This window comes from Carcharodon carcharias, chromosome 9, assembly GCF_017639515.1.
Source record: "Carcharodon carcharias isolate sCarCar2 chromosome 9, sCarCar2.pri, whole genome shotgun sequence".
Lineage (NCBI taxonomy): Eukaryota > Metazoa > Chordata > Chondrichthyes > Lamniformes > Lamnidae > Carcharodon > Carcharodon carcharias.
In genome coordinates, this window is record NC_054475.1 from 24,256,085 (window position 1) to 24,272,323 (window position 16,239).

General features: G+C 38.5%; 1 protein-coding gene across 3 annotated transcripts in view; it reads right to left on the reverse strand.

Annotated features, from left to right (window-relative positions):
• The window catches only part of LOC121282617 (plexin-A2-like), a 470,357-nt gene that overhangs the window by 101,718 nt on the left and 352,400 nt on the right, over positions 1-16,239 (reverse strand). For all 3 annotated transcript variants that reach the window (XM_041196398.1, XM_041196397.1, XM_041196399.1), the window contains 2 exons: positions 10,017-10,134; positions 7,119-7,255 (listed from right to left, as the gene is read on the reverse strand). In XM_041196398.1, coding sequence (XP_041052332.1) covers positions 7,119-7,255; positions 10,017-10,134 — 255 coding nt within the window. The remainder of the gene's footprint in view (positions 1-7,118; positions 7,256-10,016; positions 10,135-16,239) is intronic.

The following is a 16,239-nucleotide window of genomic DNA, read 5'->3' on the forward strand; positions in this document are numbered from 1 at the left end:
GCCCTTTATCAGTTTCCTGGTCCTCCTTGGCTGAATTCTAAAATGTTCCCAATCCTCATGCTTACTACTTTTTTTGGCAACTTTATGAGCCTCTTCCTTTGATCTAATAGAATCTTTAACTTCCTTTGTTAGCCACCGTTGACTCACTTTTCCTGTTGGTTTTTTGTGCCTTAAAGGAATGTATATTCTATTAATTCCATGTATTATAGTATTAGTTCTTTAAATACTAGCCATTGCTTGTCTATGGTCATACATTTTAATGTGTTTTTCTAATTCACTACAGTCAACTTGTTCCTCATAACTTCATTGTTTCCTTTGTTTAGATTTAAGACCCTAGTTTCGGATTGAAGTACATCATTTTCAAATGTAATAGAAAATTTCTATATATAATGGCCACTTTTCCCCAAGGGTTCTCTTACAAAAAAATTATTAATTAGCCCTCTCTCATTGTATCATACTAGATCTAAAATAGCCCGTTCTTTAGATCAACATACTGGTCTAGAAAACCATCATCTCATACACATTCCAGGAAGTTGTCCTCCACAGCATTAGTGCTCATTAGATTTACCTTGTCTATATATAGATTGAAGTCTCCCATGATTACTATATTCCCTTGTTACATGCACATGTAATTTCCTGATTTATCCGATGGGTGAATTGATTTTTAAAAAAGTATTTTGTCGTTAGTTTCATTTGGAATGTTAATTGTTTTAGAATTTTTCAAATAATCTCAGCTGCTGTGGTGGAATTTGTCACAGCTGTCAAAATGTGAACAGAGTTTTCAGAGCAGGTTGCTGGATGTGGATTGGCTTGAAACCTTCTCAGTGAGATGGAAGTTCTTATTAAAAGATTTCTTTTTTCATCTTTGTAGTCACAGAGCATCAACAAGGCAGGGAAAAGCCTTAAGGAAGGGTTGCATAATTGTAATAATGTTGAGTTAACTCAGCGTGGTGAGGTGTGCACTCTACTGAGTTGTTGTGATCTGGAATATTTTGCGGTAAAATGGTACTTTTCACAACTAGGTAAATCTCAGGCATCTAGATTGCATTATGAATCTAATAAAGATTTAGAAATACCATTCTGGCTCACTGATGCAGTTGATTATATATATATATATATATATATATATATTTCCCTTCTCACATATTTACCCTAATTCTTAAGATAGCGTCTAGTTTTCTATTCGCACTTAGTTATGTTATCTTATGTTGCATACTTGGATCTCCCCTGGGATTGCTCATGGTGTTTGGAGATTCAGTGGGTATATGATGTTTCATTGCCACCTTGGCTTGTCCCTTTAATGATACTGTTCAAGTTATCTCTGGGGGATTTCAAATAATTATGGCAGCTTGTAAGTTGCCAAAGTCAATTTCATGTCAATAAATCGCTTGAAACTTTCAAGCTGCAGGTAATAAGAACCCAGGATGAAATATTGACATTCTCCCTCTCTTTTAACGTAAATAAAAAAAAATTCCCACAGCTTATAAATTGGACATTCGCTTACATACTCTTAAGCACCAATGAATGAGATCAATAGTGCATACTGATTGATGAGAACTGCAATTAATACATTCAACAAAAGCAGACTACAGTTATAAGCTTTGCAAAGGGAATCATTAATGTAATGCAGCATCACAGTGATAGTTCTATTATGTTCCAAGGCTATTACTGTAGTGCTGAGGTTTTCCACTGTAGTATATGATAAAGAACATTTGTAAATTTGGAATGCACACACTTCAGTAGAAGAGCTAGGGTATCCAGCAAGCCTCAGGCGACCCATATGCAGCATTACGGTCGGATGGGTTATATAATAAAGACTGTATTTTGTGCTACTACCACCCGTCTGAGCTACTCCGAATTCTTCAGTAATTAGCTATTCAGATTATTATTAGCCTGTCAGGACTATTTTCATGTAATTCTATTCTGTTCAAGTCTGTTCATCAGAGGAGATTGAAAATAGAAAGCTGTAATTAGTGTGGATCTCATTAAACTCTTCCAGCCTGTGGCGCTCAGCCAGAAATCAAACCACATTATTTCTAATGGAATACAGATCGGCTCTATATTAAGAGTTTATTGACTAACATACTGTTCTGTGCCTGTGTACAGACTGAATCTTTCCTTAATATGTTGCGATGGTCAATAGCTTCATATTGTACACATGGCATTTCTTGCTCTGAATCAGCACTGGCCAAGGCATTTTGCAAACAAATAAAAATTCCCTTGCTTTCTCTCTCCCACATTTAAGCTGCTTCTTTAATTACTAAGCAATAAACACATCAAAGAATATCCTTGTTAGTCAATAAAATCTACGCAAATTTCTCAGCAGTTACCACTGCAAAATCATTTTTTGCAATTTCCCATTGCTTGAAGTACAGAGTGAGAACTTTTTAAGACTACTTTCTCTTTTATTTTTGTAATTGTGCTCCAATATATCCTATATGTAGAATTCCTGCAGCCTAAAAATTTTACTGTAAAATTGTAGAAACAATGTAAAAACTGAGGCCACGATCAGATCAGCCATGATCTTATCGAATGGCAGAGCAGGCTTGAGTGGCCAAATGGCCTACTCCTGCTCTTAATTCTTGTGTTTAGCCGTCATCGAGCACTGCACCAATATTGGAACTCTTCCAAAGCAGCAAGCTTTCAATCCTAAGCACAAGCATAGTATAACCCTTAACTTGGAATCAGTTAAAGGTTGTAACCAAATCACAGGGTTTAAATAACATTATGATCAACAGAAGCTCTACTCTCATGATTTTTGATATCACCAGAATAACGTGATTTGGTTACAGCCTCGTGAAACACTTCCACTTAACTCTCAAGTACCCATTCTCAGTCTTTTTTTTCGTTGCTGAAACAAAGCTGCATCACTGAGAGCTGGCAAATCCAATATCTGAAAGCAATTTATGTTTTAACACAATTAACAATAACGTGTCCAAACACAGCAAGGATTTTACTTCACAGCAGTGTCAGAAATTTTCTCACAATCCTATGGCCATTGACATACCTGCTGACACTGCCATTCACAAAGCTTCAGCACAGGCATGTTGGCCACTGAGAGCATGTCCCCCACCCGTCTTGAGTTGAATAGTAATAGGAAGCTAAAATAAAAAGATACCGCACTGACAATGTCATTGGTCAGCTTCACCAAGACTGCCAAGTGGAACGCCTTCCACCTGCTCTTTAAGACACAGGACATAAGATCAATTCCCTATAGCCAGTGGGGATCTTTTGAACTTAGAACAAAGGAACAGCAGTTCCAAGGTCAAGCAGTGCTGCCGATTGTAAGAATTCATGTGAAGATGAGGTCCTCCATGCAAAATGGTGAAAATATGGTCCTTACTTGAAATGATAAAAGCTTCATTTTTATACTGAGCTAGGTGAGGACTGGCTGTGGTGGTGTGGGGGAAGGGGGGAAGATGGGATATAACAATTTGGGTCTTTGAAGCCAGCAATCAGATGCACTTCTGGACTCCCACTGGATTTTCTTCAAGGCAGTATACTTTATCTCAAATTTACAGGAAGATATACCAGCCATCAAATGGTCAACTTAGAATACAGTTGCTCAATTTGTTTCAATTTGTACTGACAGGAGACTGGATTGAAATCAGCCTAACTCGTTTTGTTTAGGATTCCGTTGGAGTGACTTTTGCAACTGTATGTGCTGGATCTGAACCGTGGACCCAGAAACAAATGGGCAGTGTTGAAATCCACTATATTTAAACTTAGAAATTAAGATAAATTTAACTTCACGCAAAGCTTGTGTTTTACTGAAATGCTTATAGTGCAGTTCTAAGCTCTGATTGACATGAAGTTGAACTGACTAAATATTTTTGACGAGTCTGTTCAAATCTTAATTCCACTGTATGTGCTTTATATGTTCTTTCACGTGAAAAGACAGATGAACCTGCTGCAACAACACAAAAGCAGCAGATTGTGGAGGCTAAGAATATAAAATATGAATAAAAAATGTTGGAAAACTCAGGGCAGGCAGCACCTTATGGAGAGGGAAACAGAGTTAATGTTTCATGTCGGGATAACCTTTCATCAGGTGAGATGTGCTGTTCTATCAAATGTTTAAAGGTGCATAAAAATAACGTCAGTCTAAGCACAGATTTAAACTGCTTCGAGGCAATTTGTTCAAACTTGCAGAAAGCACCAGTTTGAAGGTGCAAGAATTAAACAAAAACAGTGTGACAATCAAGATTACAAGACAAATATCAACCCCATTACCTACAAGCCATCCTCGTATTTTTATCTTCCTTTTTTCTTTGAGCCTCTTTTGAAAGACAACAATGACAGGACTTAGCCATTAAAAAATGATACTCCACCAAAAAAAAGTTTAAAATTGCAGTATTTATCAATCAGCTTCTTTTAATCTACAAGGCAGGAAATGTCAGCTATGTAAAATGTTTCACTGGGACCAAGGAAAGGGTTTTTATTTTAAATGTTGAAGTAATGAAATCAGAGGGGAATTGTCATTCAAATACAGTATAGACCAATGACTTAAATATAAAAGATTAGATTTGACTCATTGGAGCCCAGAAGAATTGACTGTCATAAGTAAACGGGAAGCATTAATGGCTTTGTTGTAGGTCTAATCTCTACTTATTGGGTGTAAGTGCAGATATCCTTGCTTGAAGTGACCAGCTGCAAAAAGGGAACACTGGACAGAATCTTGAGTGCGTTTAAAAAAAAATCATCAAGCTTTGGAATCATTTCCAGGCCCTGACCCTACATTTACTGTCAGGGCACACATCTGGAAGCTCATCCTGGAGGTGGCCAATTAAATGGCTGCCTTTGGGTCTGCTGTCCAATTATGGGTGTTGGGAGAGTTCCTGAGGCTTCAAGCTCTTGAAGTTCCTGCAGCCTTGGAAAGATGGTAGTCCCCCAGTAGGAATGGGCACTGCCCCTGCATGAGGGGAAGCATGAATCTACATTTGGAAAGGTATTCAGTTTAGGTAAAACAAACGATGGCCACAATTGCCAAGGGAAAAGGATAGCTGGCGGCCACTGTTGTGATCTGCTGATCGCTGTGCCTCTGGTGGGAGGTGGGGAAGAGGCTGCTGGGTGGGGTGGAAAAAGTGCGTCAGGAAGATGCTGCTGGGTGGGTAGCCTCCACGAGTGATGAACCCCCCCCCCTCCCCTGCCCCAAATGCCAGGAAAATGCTGCTGGGTGGGTAACTTCCACTAGTCATGACACACCCCTCTGGGAAGATGCTGCTGGGTGGGTAACCTCAACCAGTGATGAACCCCCCTGCCCTCTGGGAAGATGCTGCTGGGCGGGTAACCTTCACCAGGGAGGGATGAACTCTCCATCCTCCCCACCTCCCCTCTCCTCTGGGAAGATGCTGAGGGGCGGGTAACCTCTACTAGTGGCAACCTGCCTCTGGAAAGATTACCTGATGCTAATATTTCTGACTTTGCTCCCAGTCCTGCCTTTAAGCTTGCCCCTGTGGAACTGGGAAGATTCTGCCCATTGTTTTAACAGGAAAGAAAGTGGTTAAATTTTTACAATACATTTTGCTCTATCACCTTAAGCATATATTCTGGCTATACCTGAACAGTATGGGGCCACTGTGCATTGTTGCCTGATCGTACATAGGAACAGGAGTAGGCATTCAGCCACTTGAGCTTGCTTGTCATTCAATTAGATCATGCCTGATCTGTGCCTTAACCCCATTTACCTGTCTTTGTTCCATATTTCTCTATAACCTTACCTAATCAATCAATCTAACTCTTGAAAACTTCAATTAACCCACTAACCACAGACTTTTGATTTGTACTATCTTCTGTGTGATCAAGCATTTCCTGATTTCACTCCTGATTTTAAGATTATATCCTTTTAAGTTCCCTACATGAGGAAACAGCTTTCTTAATCGACCTTATCAAATACTTTTATTATTTTAAACATCTCAATTAGATTATCCATCAGTTTTTTTAAAACTGGAGGGAATACAAACAAAATTTATGCTCTATACAACTGAAGCATAGCTTCCTCTATCTCCAGAGGACTGGAATGAAAAGAAAGGCCAAATTCCATTAGCCTTTTTGATTGATTTTTAATCTGGCCACGAGCTTTTAAGTGATTTGTGTACATGGACACCCAAATATCTTTGTTCCCCCACAGATCCTAGTTTCTTACCATTTGGAAAATACTCTTAGTTGTCTTTCTTGAAACCAAATTGGGTGACCTCACAACTCTCCATATTGAATTCCATTTGCCATAGTTTATCGACCCACCTCCCTTTGTGACTTTCTGCTTGCATCTGTTAAACACAGGGTCTTCTTATCTGTCTTTGGACTGAATCCAATGCAGGCTTGAAAGGTTAATGCTTCCTTTATCTTTGCTAATTGCAAAGGTTTACATGATCAGTAGAGCTAGAATCAATCTGGAAGTACTGGCAACCCCATTTTCTTGGACCTTAAATTGATGAAAATTATTCAAAAACATCTGTTTGCTTGGATCAATGCTACTATTGGTTGTAATAACAGAGTGCTGGGCAAGTTTTGTTCCTTTTAGTTTATGATTGACATCTGAAATTGTTGCCTGTTCTATTTCCCTGCAATTGATTATAAATTATAGCATGAGATGCTTGCCCTAATCATATCACAATAATTAATATCTGCCTTAAGATATCACAATCATTAATATCTGCCTTAAGATATTTGAATGATAGAACCCATTCACTTTGGTTGATATCAACCATGTCAATTATTTTCAGCACAATACTGATCAAGTTTTCTCACCATTTCTGCATAGACATAATATTAAAATAATATTTAAAGGTAAAGCTCACATCTTAAAAGATAGTTAAACTTTGAAGTTTACTCTTAATTATTTTTTAATATCTGATCCCGCCAATGAAAATAATTATTCTCAATGATTCATTAGTTCCAATCGATCTGTAAATTGGGGATTTCTGAGATTTGCAGAAATGGTGTTCAAGCAGGTTGCTCTCAGTCATGTAGAATATATTAGTTTGATTGCAATTCAGCTCACTCAATAAATTAAAAAAACACTTTCTTTCACTTGAACAGTTCCAACTCAGTGCTGAACAATCCTCAAGCTTCCGGAATGAAAATAATTCTGTTTCGCACTTGCTTTTTTCCCTCACCTGTAAAACTCACAGGTTTGATTCCCAAACAGCACATTGACATTGCTGCCAGCTCCAAGGTATTTTCCAGTAATTGTTACCATCGTTCCCCCAGACTCGGGACCTCGATTCGGGTTCAGGTTCTCCAGAGAAGGCTTCTGTCAAAAGGAGGCGAGAAAACAAAGACACACATTTAAATAGAAATAGACAAAGACTGATTAAAAGTAAAATTACTTCTCCAGTTTGTTCCAACTGATACTATTAAGGAATTTATTTGCAAGATGTATCGCTCTTATGATAACATAACCAAAGATCCTTGGCTTACATTTATTTAACTTCCCTTCTTCTCCCTTCCCAAGGGCCTTCAGCAGAATCTACATATCTCTGAAGGCTGTCACCTTTGAAGGTTTGAAAAGAATACCTTCAATGACTGCCCTCTTTTTCATTTATTTAACTTTTACCGCCAGCAGTATCAGCTTGAATTATACAGTTGGTTTTGCAATGTAGGATTTCAGAGGCCACCTGAAAGGCCTTTGGAGCTGTATGTATTATCTTTTGGGATAATAAAAGGCAAAAAAACAAATTACCATAAATGCCTTGGGCAGTGGAGCAAATTCTTCAAATGAGTGAGCTTAAGTTCCATTTTTTTCCCCTGTTAAATGGCTAACTAACAAAAATAAATAATAGCTTCTGATGTACATTGAGAAAAGGTGATTTAAAAGGAATCTATTCACTTTGCTCTCACTTGCTCAACATGGTTCCAGATCTGGCGTATACCACCAAAGGCAGTCTGAATAATTTTAGTTCAAACAGTGTCAGTCAAATTTGCTTCACTAGAATAGAATCAGCCCCTCATTGTAATGCTAATCAAAGAATCAGAATATTCTTTGATGGTTGGGGAAACACATTTAACATGGAGGAAATAGAGAAGTTGTGAAATGTTTGGAACACTGTTGGTAAAAGAAGGTGGGAAAATGTACTTCAGCCTGTTTTTGCAAAATGTTGCATTTTTAAAAAGTGAAAAATGCCAACAAATTAATCATTCACAGCAATAAAAATGGTAATGATGATCTTATCTAATAAAAAAATATATTTAGGTTGGACAATTTGGTTATTTAACTATTTTGTACAGTCCAAAAATGACAGATTTCAGCTTTCACAGTAATTCCTGAAGACAATATTCTGAAAAGAATGCCTTCAACGATCCTCGGGGAAATCAATATTTTGGTACATGAAGACATTGATGTATGTGCATACCCGTGTAGTGTGTTTATACATACCATACACCGTTTTATCTGCCAACAATGAACCTGCAGTATCTTATGAAGAACTTCAGCAAAACTTTCAGCTTTCAGACTAAATCATATAAATTTTGTGTGTTGCAGGTGCCCCTAATACACAAATTAAAGTTATCTGATTTTGAATGGATTATTTTCCATTAAGTTCTGTACGCAGGAGCTTTATTTGGGCAAAACATTCCCAACTCACTTGATCTACAAAATTCTCACATGTTCATGGCAACTTAATATTTCAAGATGCTCAGAGAATCTTTAGAGTCATTGTAATGAAATGTGGGTTGACTTTACTTGGAGTTGGGGTGGTGAGGGAACATGAGGCAAAGAAAAGTAAGTAATTAGTGAAGGGAAGGGAGTGTAAAGAAACAGCAGAAGAACAATGTGGACAATAACAGAGACACAGATTGACACACAGATAGGCAGAGATACTGGCACACAGAGACAAACCAGGGGGAGCATACCACAGAAATACAGAAGACAGAGGCAACAACAGTAAAGATAGAGTGGGAAAAAGAAACATAGGGTGACCAGACATCCTGGTTTTGCCTGGACAGTCCCGGTTTTTCATTAAATGTCCCGGTGTCCAGGCAATTTCCTACAAATCGTTCCGATGTCCTTTTCTCTTTTTGTCAAATATAAACCGGGCCAGGGGGAGAAAATCTGTGCAAAATTTCGTTCTCCTTTTTAGACTCGCATCTCATTGCACGCAGCAGGCCTGTATTCCTCTCCTCACCGCCCACTTGATGTCGCAAGTGGGTTGTGTCACTACCTTTTTGGTGCTAATGACTCTGTTGCTGATGATGACTTTTAAACAATCTAGAGAACAGGGTTGCCAGCTCTGGCTGGACATATTTCAGGAGATGGCATCACATGACCATCTACAACTGCCCCTCCCCTGGACTCCTACCATTGGTCACCTAATATGTCAATCATCACAGGGCCTCGCCTGCCATGGCTTTTCAATGGTTTTTGACTTTTGAAAAACTGATCACCCTAGAGAAACATAAAATCTATACATGCAGAAAAGTAGGAACAAAGGAACACTGCAAAACTAAACTGCAAATCATAAACATATAATTTGGACTTGAAAAAAATTCTGCTTATGAACAGTGAACACAAGTAGGAAAATAAAGTTTCATTACTCCCCCTTTTCACAAAAATAACTGCAAAAAGTACAATGTTCACTGACAGTCAGGTTAGGACACAGGAGTGCTACAATTAAATGATAGTGTCTTGCATATTGTGTAAAGTCAGAAATTAAAAACATCTTGAGTATATTAAATGCTGATGCCAGTTAGGAACATCACACAAAGTTGTTATCGTGTCTCTTTGTCAGTACTTTAGAGTTGACCGTGACAATGGGAGCAGAGTAACTGAAATAGAAAGGTAACATACATCTAAGAAACCTTGGTAAAGGATTAAAGCTAGTCTATAAAGGGAAATAAATGAGATAAATCAGGAAGTGCGTATTAGGTGATTATAAAGTAGAAGTAAATTCTAAAATACAGTAGATTGTACAAAATCTACAAAACTTAATTTCTCCTTTTCTGCCCTGGGATGGGCTTTGTGGAAGAATGACATTTCTCAGCTGGTCACTGAGCCGCTCATTCTCAGATTAACTCACCACAAAGGTATACTGCTGTGACGACTCTGTCATAAATTCAGGCTTACACTCCCCAACGCAGAGCTGCACGGGACCAGATTCTTTGTGAGGCCTCGCCTCCCCCATTTCACACACAATTCTGCCAAAGAAAGCATGAAAGTAAGAACACAGAATTAGAACATATGTCACCTTCCAGCACTTATACGCGCATCTGCCGTTAAATGGCTGCTTTCTAATTTTACGCTGACATTTTCCACTGAAATAAATGAATGTTCCTTGGCAGAGAGTGGGACAGATTAAGCTGCTGTCACACTCCTGCACAACTAACAAATTGTCCCCTACAGCAAGTAGCACATGGCGAATTTCAATTATGCGGAGTAAAAAGAAAACATGAAAATATAACACTAAGATTAACTCCGGAAGAAAGGCAGTATGGTACAAAGCAATTTATTACAATTAACCATCACTTTGTCTCTCATTTTGTAATATTCCATCATTGCACACAACAGAAAGTAATGGCAGACTAGGCGAGCAAACTGAACAACAGTAAAAGACAGTCCCATCTCTTTAACAAACCACTCTAAAAGCAATTTATGAGAACAAACCACAAATTGCACTGTGTACAGAATTTTTTAAAAACTCAGTATGATTCTAAGACAGTTTTCATGAAAATGTTACTGCCTGTTTTAAGGTAGCACAGTACTTCTGTGCTTAGCATTCAACCATAGGCAAAGTGTAATACATAGGAAAGAATAATATGCTTTAATAGCACACAATTTGTCAAAAATCCAATTGAGGTTTTTAGTTAATGAAGTAGAATTAATGATGTACAGACAGTTCTTAATTTCCTCACTTTACGGAAGAACTAGATGCTGATGAATGACATAATATTTGCATGAATCAATTTTAGCAATGATGTTTTACTGTCACTACAGCATTGCACCTTTCTTGTAAAATCCTACAAAACTCTTTTCAGGGGTGATGCACTGAATTGGAAATTGCCGTAAGCAGGCACCTCGTTAACATGGAAATGGAGAACTGCTGATGTGGTTTTGCACAAGCCATTTGTGCCATTCCTGCTACTACCAAGCAGCAAAATCAGATAGCAACCCCCCCCCCACCCCCTACTGCCCCATCCATTACAAAGCCAACCTTTGAAAAACGAAGAGGGTTTTAATCTCTCCAAGCAAGCACTCTGCTTACACTGGTACGAAATTAATCTTAAAAACAGAAAGCAGCCATTTAGCAACATCCCATTTGATATTTCTCAAAGCTTAAATCTATTACAAGTAAAATCGATAAAACTGCAAGTTGTTGGTACAGGGGGCCCTTTCTCTTGGGAAAACTAAATAGGCACATTAATGATCCCTTTCCTCGCGTAGGTAAGATGACCTTTCAGACCATCTGCACAAAAATGTCGATGGTTTTATAGAAAGTTTCAAAGATATGGACATACTCAGCAGACCCGGCGGCACCTGTGGAGAGAGAAACAGCGTTCATGTTTCAGGGCTGTGACCCCCCCCCATCAGAACTTGAACCAGAATCAGGATCAGTTCTGATGAAAGGTCGCCCGCCTGAAACGTCCGGTGGGATTTTACGGCCCTGGCGTCAGTGGATTTTTGAATGGCTTGCTGCGCTTTATGACCCCGCCCCCGCCATGACAGGGCCATAAAATTCCGCCCGTTAACTCTATTTCTCTTTCCATAGACGCTGTCCGGCCTGCTGAGTGTTTCCAGCATTTTCTATTTTTATTTCAGATTTCCAGCATCTGCAATATTTTACTTCCGTGCTACTGATATTGGAATAGATTTTCCAGCCATTCACAAGCCAATGTTGGGTTTAGGACTCTGTGGTGATATCCTTGCTTCTAGTATCTGAACAAGTATTCCAAAATTTTCCTCCTACATGTTTTCAAACCCTGGTTTTACTTCAGGCTCAATTCTGAAACATACCATTATTGGTATAATTTAACAGTTCATACATTCCCCTAAATCAATGTTCCCTTTCTGGCATTTCTTGCCTGTTCTATGCTTTGCTAATGTTATGTTTGAAGCCAACACATTAAATGTTTGCATGGACTTGATGGCGTGTTGTATCATAATGACTCTATGGGCTGGATTTCACAAGGTGCTGCTGTGCCTACTACCTGCACCCCACCCAGCCCCCTCACTGGTGGGGGGAAATCCACCCATAATCCCAATGCCTGCCCTGCAGTAATATAATGCTGGGAGTGCTGATAATTGTTTATAAGGCGACAGCTCCACTCCCTTCTCAGGAGGGGGTCCAGCCTTTCAGAGCTGCCAACCAATTGGATGGCCAGCAGCCCTGCCATCCCAGCAGCACAGCCAGAAGTGGTGGCCACAGCTGGTACAACAGGCAGTTCAACCACACCGAAAAGACCAGATAAGACCGGGGTCAAGAGTCCTGGTGCAGGTTGTGAGGGGGACGAGTTCAAGAGGCTAAGGGCAGAGAGTAAAATAGCAGGGGGAGAGAGTGGGGTAGGGGATTACCTGAAGGAGGAGAACTACCTACGATGAGGTCAGGGGCCCCTAAAGGAGGTTGCCCCACTTTCCTTAACACCAGCCCATGCAGCTAACGCTGCTGGACTTCCTGCATGGCATGAGCCTCCCTCCGCCAGCTGTAAGTTCATTTGGCAGTGGGAGATGAGACTCTTAAGTGGCCATTAATTGGCTACTTAAGGGCCTCATAAGGCTAAAAGTGGGCAGGGTGCTCAATGCCTCTCCTGCTCCCCCACCCATGTATAATTTCAGAGATGTCTGGGGAACGGATAGGTGTCAGGAAGGCCTTCAATTAGGTCCCCCCACCAACCACCCCTTCAAGCACGTCACACCATGAATCAGTTAACAACGGAGATGGTGACACTGTGAAGGATAACAGCATTATCCATAGACAGGCAGCTGCTGGACAGACACTACTAAATGAAGCCTTCTCTTCAGGTATTGCTATGTTGCCGAACCTGACCAGTTTGTCTTCAGCTATGGTTCTGCTTGTCCATCACAAAATTACTGTGTTACTTAAAATAGCAGTAGAACTAATGGTAAGCATGCATTAGTCACAGCAAATGTTACATTTATTTTATTTATCCAGTAGAATTTCTTCAGGAGGTATCAGGCTGTATATATTGCACCAAGTGTTGGCAGACCAATATGGTTCACTTCATTTATTACACAGCTTGAATGCTTCAGACAAAGGTCTGGCCAAGGACCAGCACACTTCTAAAGGTCAATGTGTAAATGCACCAATTGAGTGTTCAGTCTGGCTGCTCCGTGACAGCTTTAATTTTGAACAATGGATTCATAAATCTTAGAGGATAATTTACTTCAGCGCATGAAATATTGGGAGAAAATCTTGATAAAAGGTACAGAGAGTGAATTTATATTAATGCTATTGCTTTAATTGACATATACTTCCTAATTAAGGTGTTTCTGAGAACAGATTCTGAATAAACACAGGTAGACACAACACTGAACTTAAGACTGTAAAAAGATTTTCTGTGTGCATTGTTCAACAAAATCATAAACCTGTTTCTAAACAGTACAATTCCCATATCACCAAGATAACGCAGAGTTCAAATCATCGCCAATAATCCTGGAATTAATTGAAAAATTAATTATAAGGCTAGAAATTATACTGAAAAATGCTTAACATACATGTACAATCTTTTGTCCATTAATTTAACAAAGGATTTAATTTAACCTGTAGGTTAAAATAATGAGCAGGGGAATATCACACATTACTTTTAAATGTTTGTCTGACAACAGTAATTTCAAGCCTATAATGTTTATATTGATTTTGAAATCTTATCTCAGAATTCAAAGCGTTAATCACTGGTTTTCATGAATACAAATGTTCATTTGGTTAAAATTTATTGAGATTCATTTCAGTTCCCAAAGGACATATGCACAGCAGGAAACTAGTCTAAACATGAAGTCTAAATAAATCACTTTCCTCATATAGAAATTATTTTTTTATGAGGGAGTTAACTCTTACAAAACTTGATTTATTTTAACCGTGAAATTTTTGATTTTTGGCACATTTTAGTGTCTGTAAGATAGTTTATTAATATCTACATGGTTAACAGTCCAAAGCCAGAGAGAATTCACTGTAACAGGACAACAGAATGAAGTGCAAAATTACATATCTGTTTCACCCTCTCTACAAGTTAATCCCTTACATCTGTGCTATCCTAATCACCAGAAAAGTATAACGGTCCAAAGGGGAAAGCCAGGGCACCAGTGTCAGGCAAGATTCAAAACATTTTTTTTTAAATTGAAAATTGTCTCCACTTCCAAGTGGATTACAGTTTCACAGACAATGGTAGATTAGTTAGATGGTCTTTAGCCAGTATAGTTATTGGGTGCCAATAATATATTTGGTCAAGGCCAAACCCAATCTTGTCCTTGTCTACGATTGTGACATTTTTGTTGTTGCTCTGGCTGAAACTGGATCACTCATGAAGGATGATCTTGGGTCCTTCTTGGTTTGTATAATCCAACCAGTTAATGATTTCAATCAATCACAAACTTCCTTGAGCAGGTTTCATATAAATACTGACATGATTCCAAGACTGGATTCATAAATTAAATTAAAACAACACAATTTTCTGAATTATGCCAGTGACAAATAATCTCATTAAATGCTCCAACAATGAGGAATTCCTTAGCTAGTTTCAACATTACCAGTGGTATTAATATCACTGTTCTGTGTTCCAGGCACATTATATCAATTTTTTTTTTTAAGTATTGGGTTTAAAAGCTTTAGAGTTACATTGTAATTGTTGCCAAACATTAACATAGCATTAAAACGGTTCAGTTTTGCTCATTATTAGAATACTATTGATAAAGCACATGAAATATTATACATTAACTGGCAGAATCAATATTCTATTTAATTAATTCCTGATAGAGTCAGATAAAAGTAATACCTGGCAGATTTATATGTTTTGAAGTAAAACATTATACCTTTCTGCTTATCCTTCATACCAGCACCAATAGGTTAGAACAGATTGTAATTCTAACTTAACAGAGCTTTATAATGCATTCTCTTCTTTTGTAATGTCCAGGAACATAATCAGAAAAACAATGAGCCTCACACAATGTCAATGTAATCGTGCTGAAAGATCGAAAATCAGTAAAATATTTTTCACTTGTTTCCCTTTTCTTAAATTCACAGCAGGTGTGTTCATTTTCCAGTTTAAAATAGTTATGGAAAATTCTGGCATGAACCAACATGCTCTGATCTTACCCAAATGACATAATAGCTTCTCAATTAGTGCACAGATCTGGGTTTGATTTTAAAATGACTTATGAGTTACTGAATTCTGAAGCTAGAGCATTGTTGCAGAACCTGGCTGCTCATAGATCGAGTCAAAAGACACAGTGAGAGATCAGGATGGGAAAAATGCAAGAATGATAGAATGATAGGATCAGAACATTTTTTGTTAAATGTCATAATCGTTAAGATATAGGGGATCCTGGGCTTTTAAATATAGATAATAGAATATAAAAGCAAGCAAGTCATGACAAACCTTCATAAAACACCAGTTTGGAGTGTTGTGTCTAATTCTGGAAATCACACTTTAGGAAGGGAGTGAAGGCTTTAGAGTGGGTGCAGAAAAGATTTATGAGAATGTTTCAAGAGGTGAGTTACATAGATAGATTAGAAAAGCTGGGGCTGTTCTCTTGGAGGAGCTGGTTTGTTAGAAGTGTTCAAAATGAAGAAGGGTCTGGACAGAATAGGCAGAGACAAACTGTTCCTATTGGTGGAAAGTTGAAGAATCTTTTTATGTAGTGAGTGGTCAGGATCTGAAATGCACTGAGTGTGTGCAGGACACAGATTCAAATATGGCTCTCAATAAGGAATTGGATAATTATCTGAAAAGAATAAAAATTGCAGACTACACAGAAAAGGCAGGGAAGTGGCACTAGGTGAGTTGTTCCTGTAGAGACCATAGGCATGATGGGCTGAATGGCCTCCTTCTGTGCTGTAACCATTCTATGATTCTATGCGGCTTGGTGTGAATATTTTTTAGTAATATTCCTGTGAATCACTTTGTGATGTTTCATTTGTTAACGACACCATATAATGCAAGTTGTTGCATTGCCATTTAGATGCACAATAATTGCTGATGGCGATAATGAGAAATTAGAAATAAGGTGAAACGCTGAATCTTTGTTGAGGTATACAGTAAAAGAAATTTGTAGAGCAGTGTTTCTCTAAACCT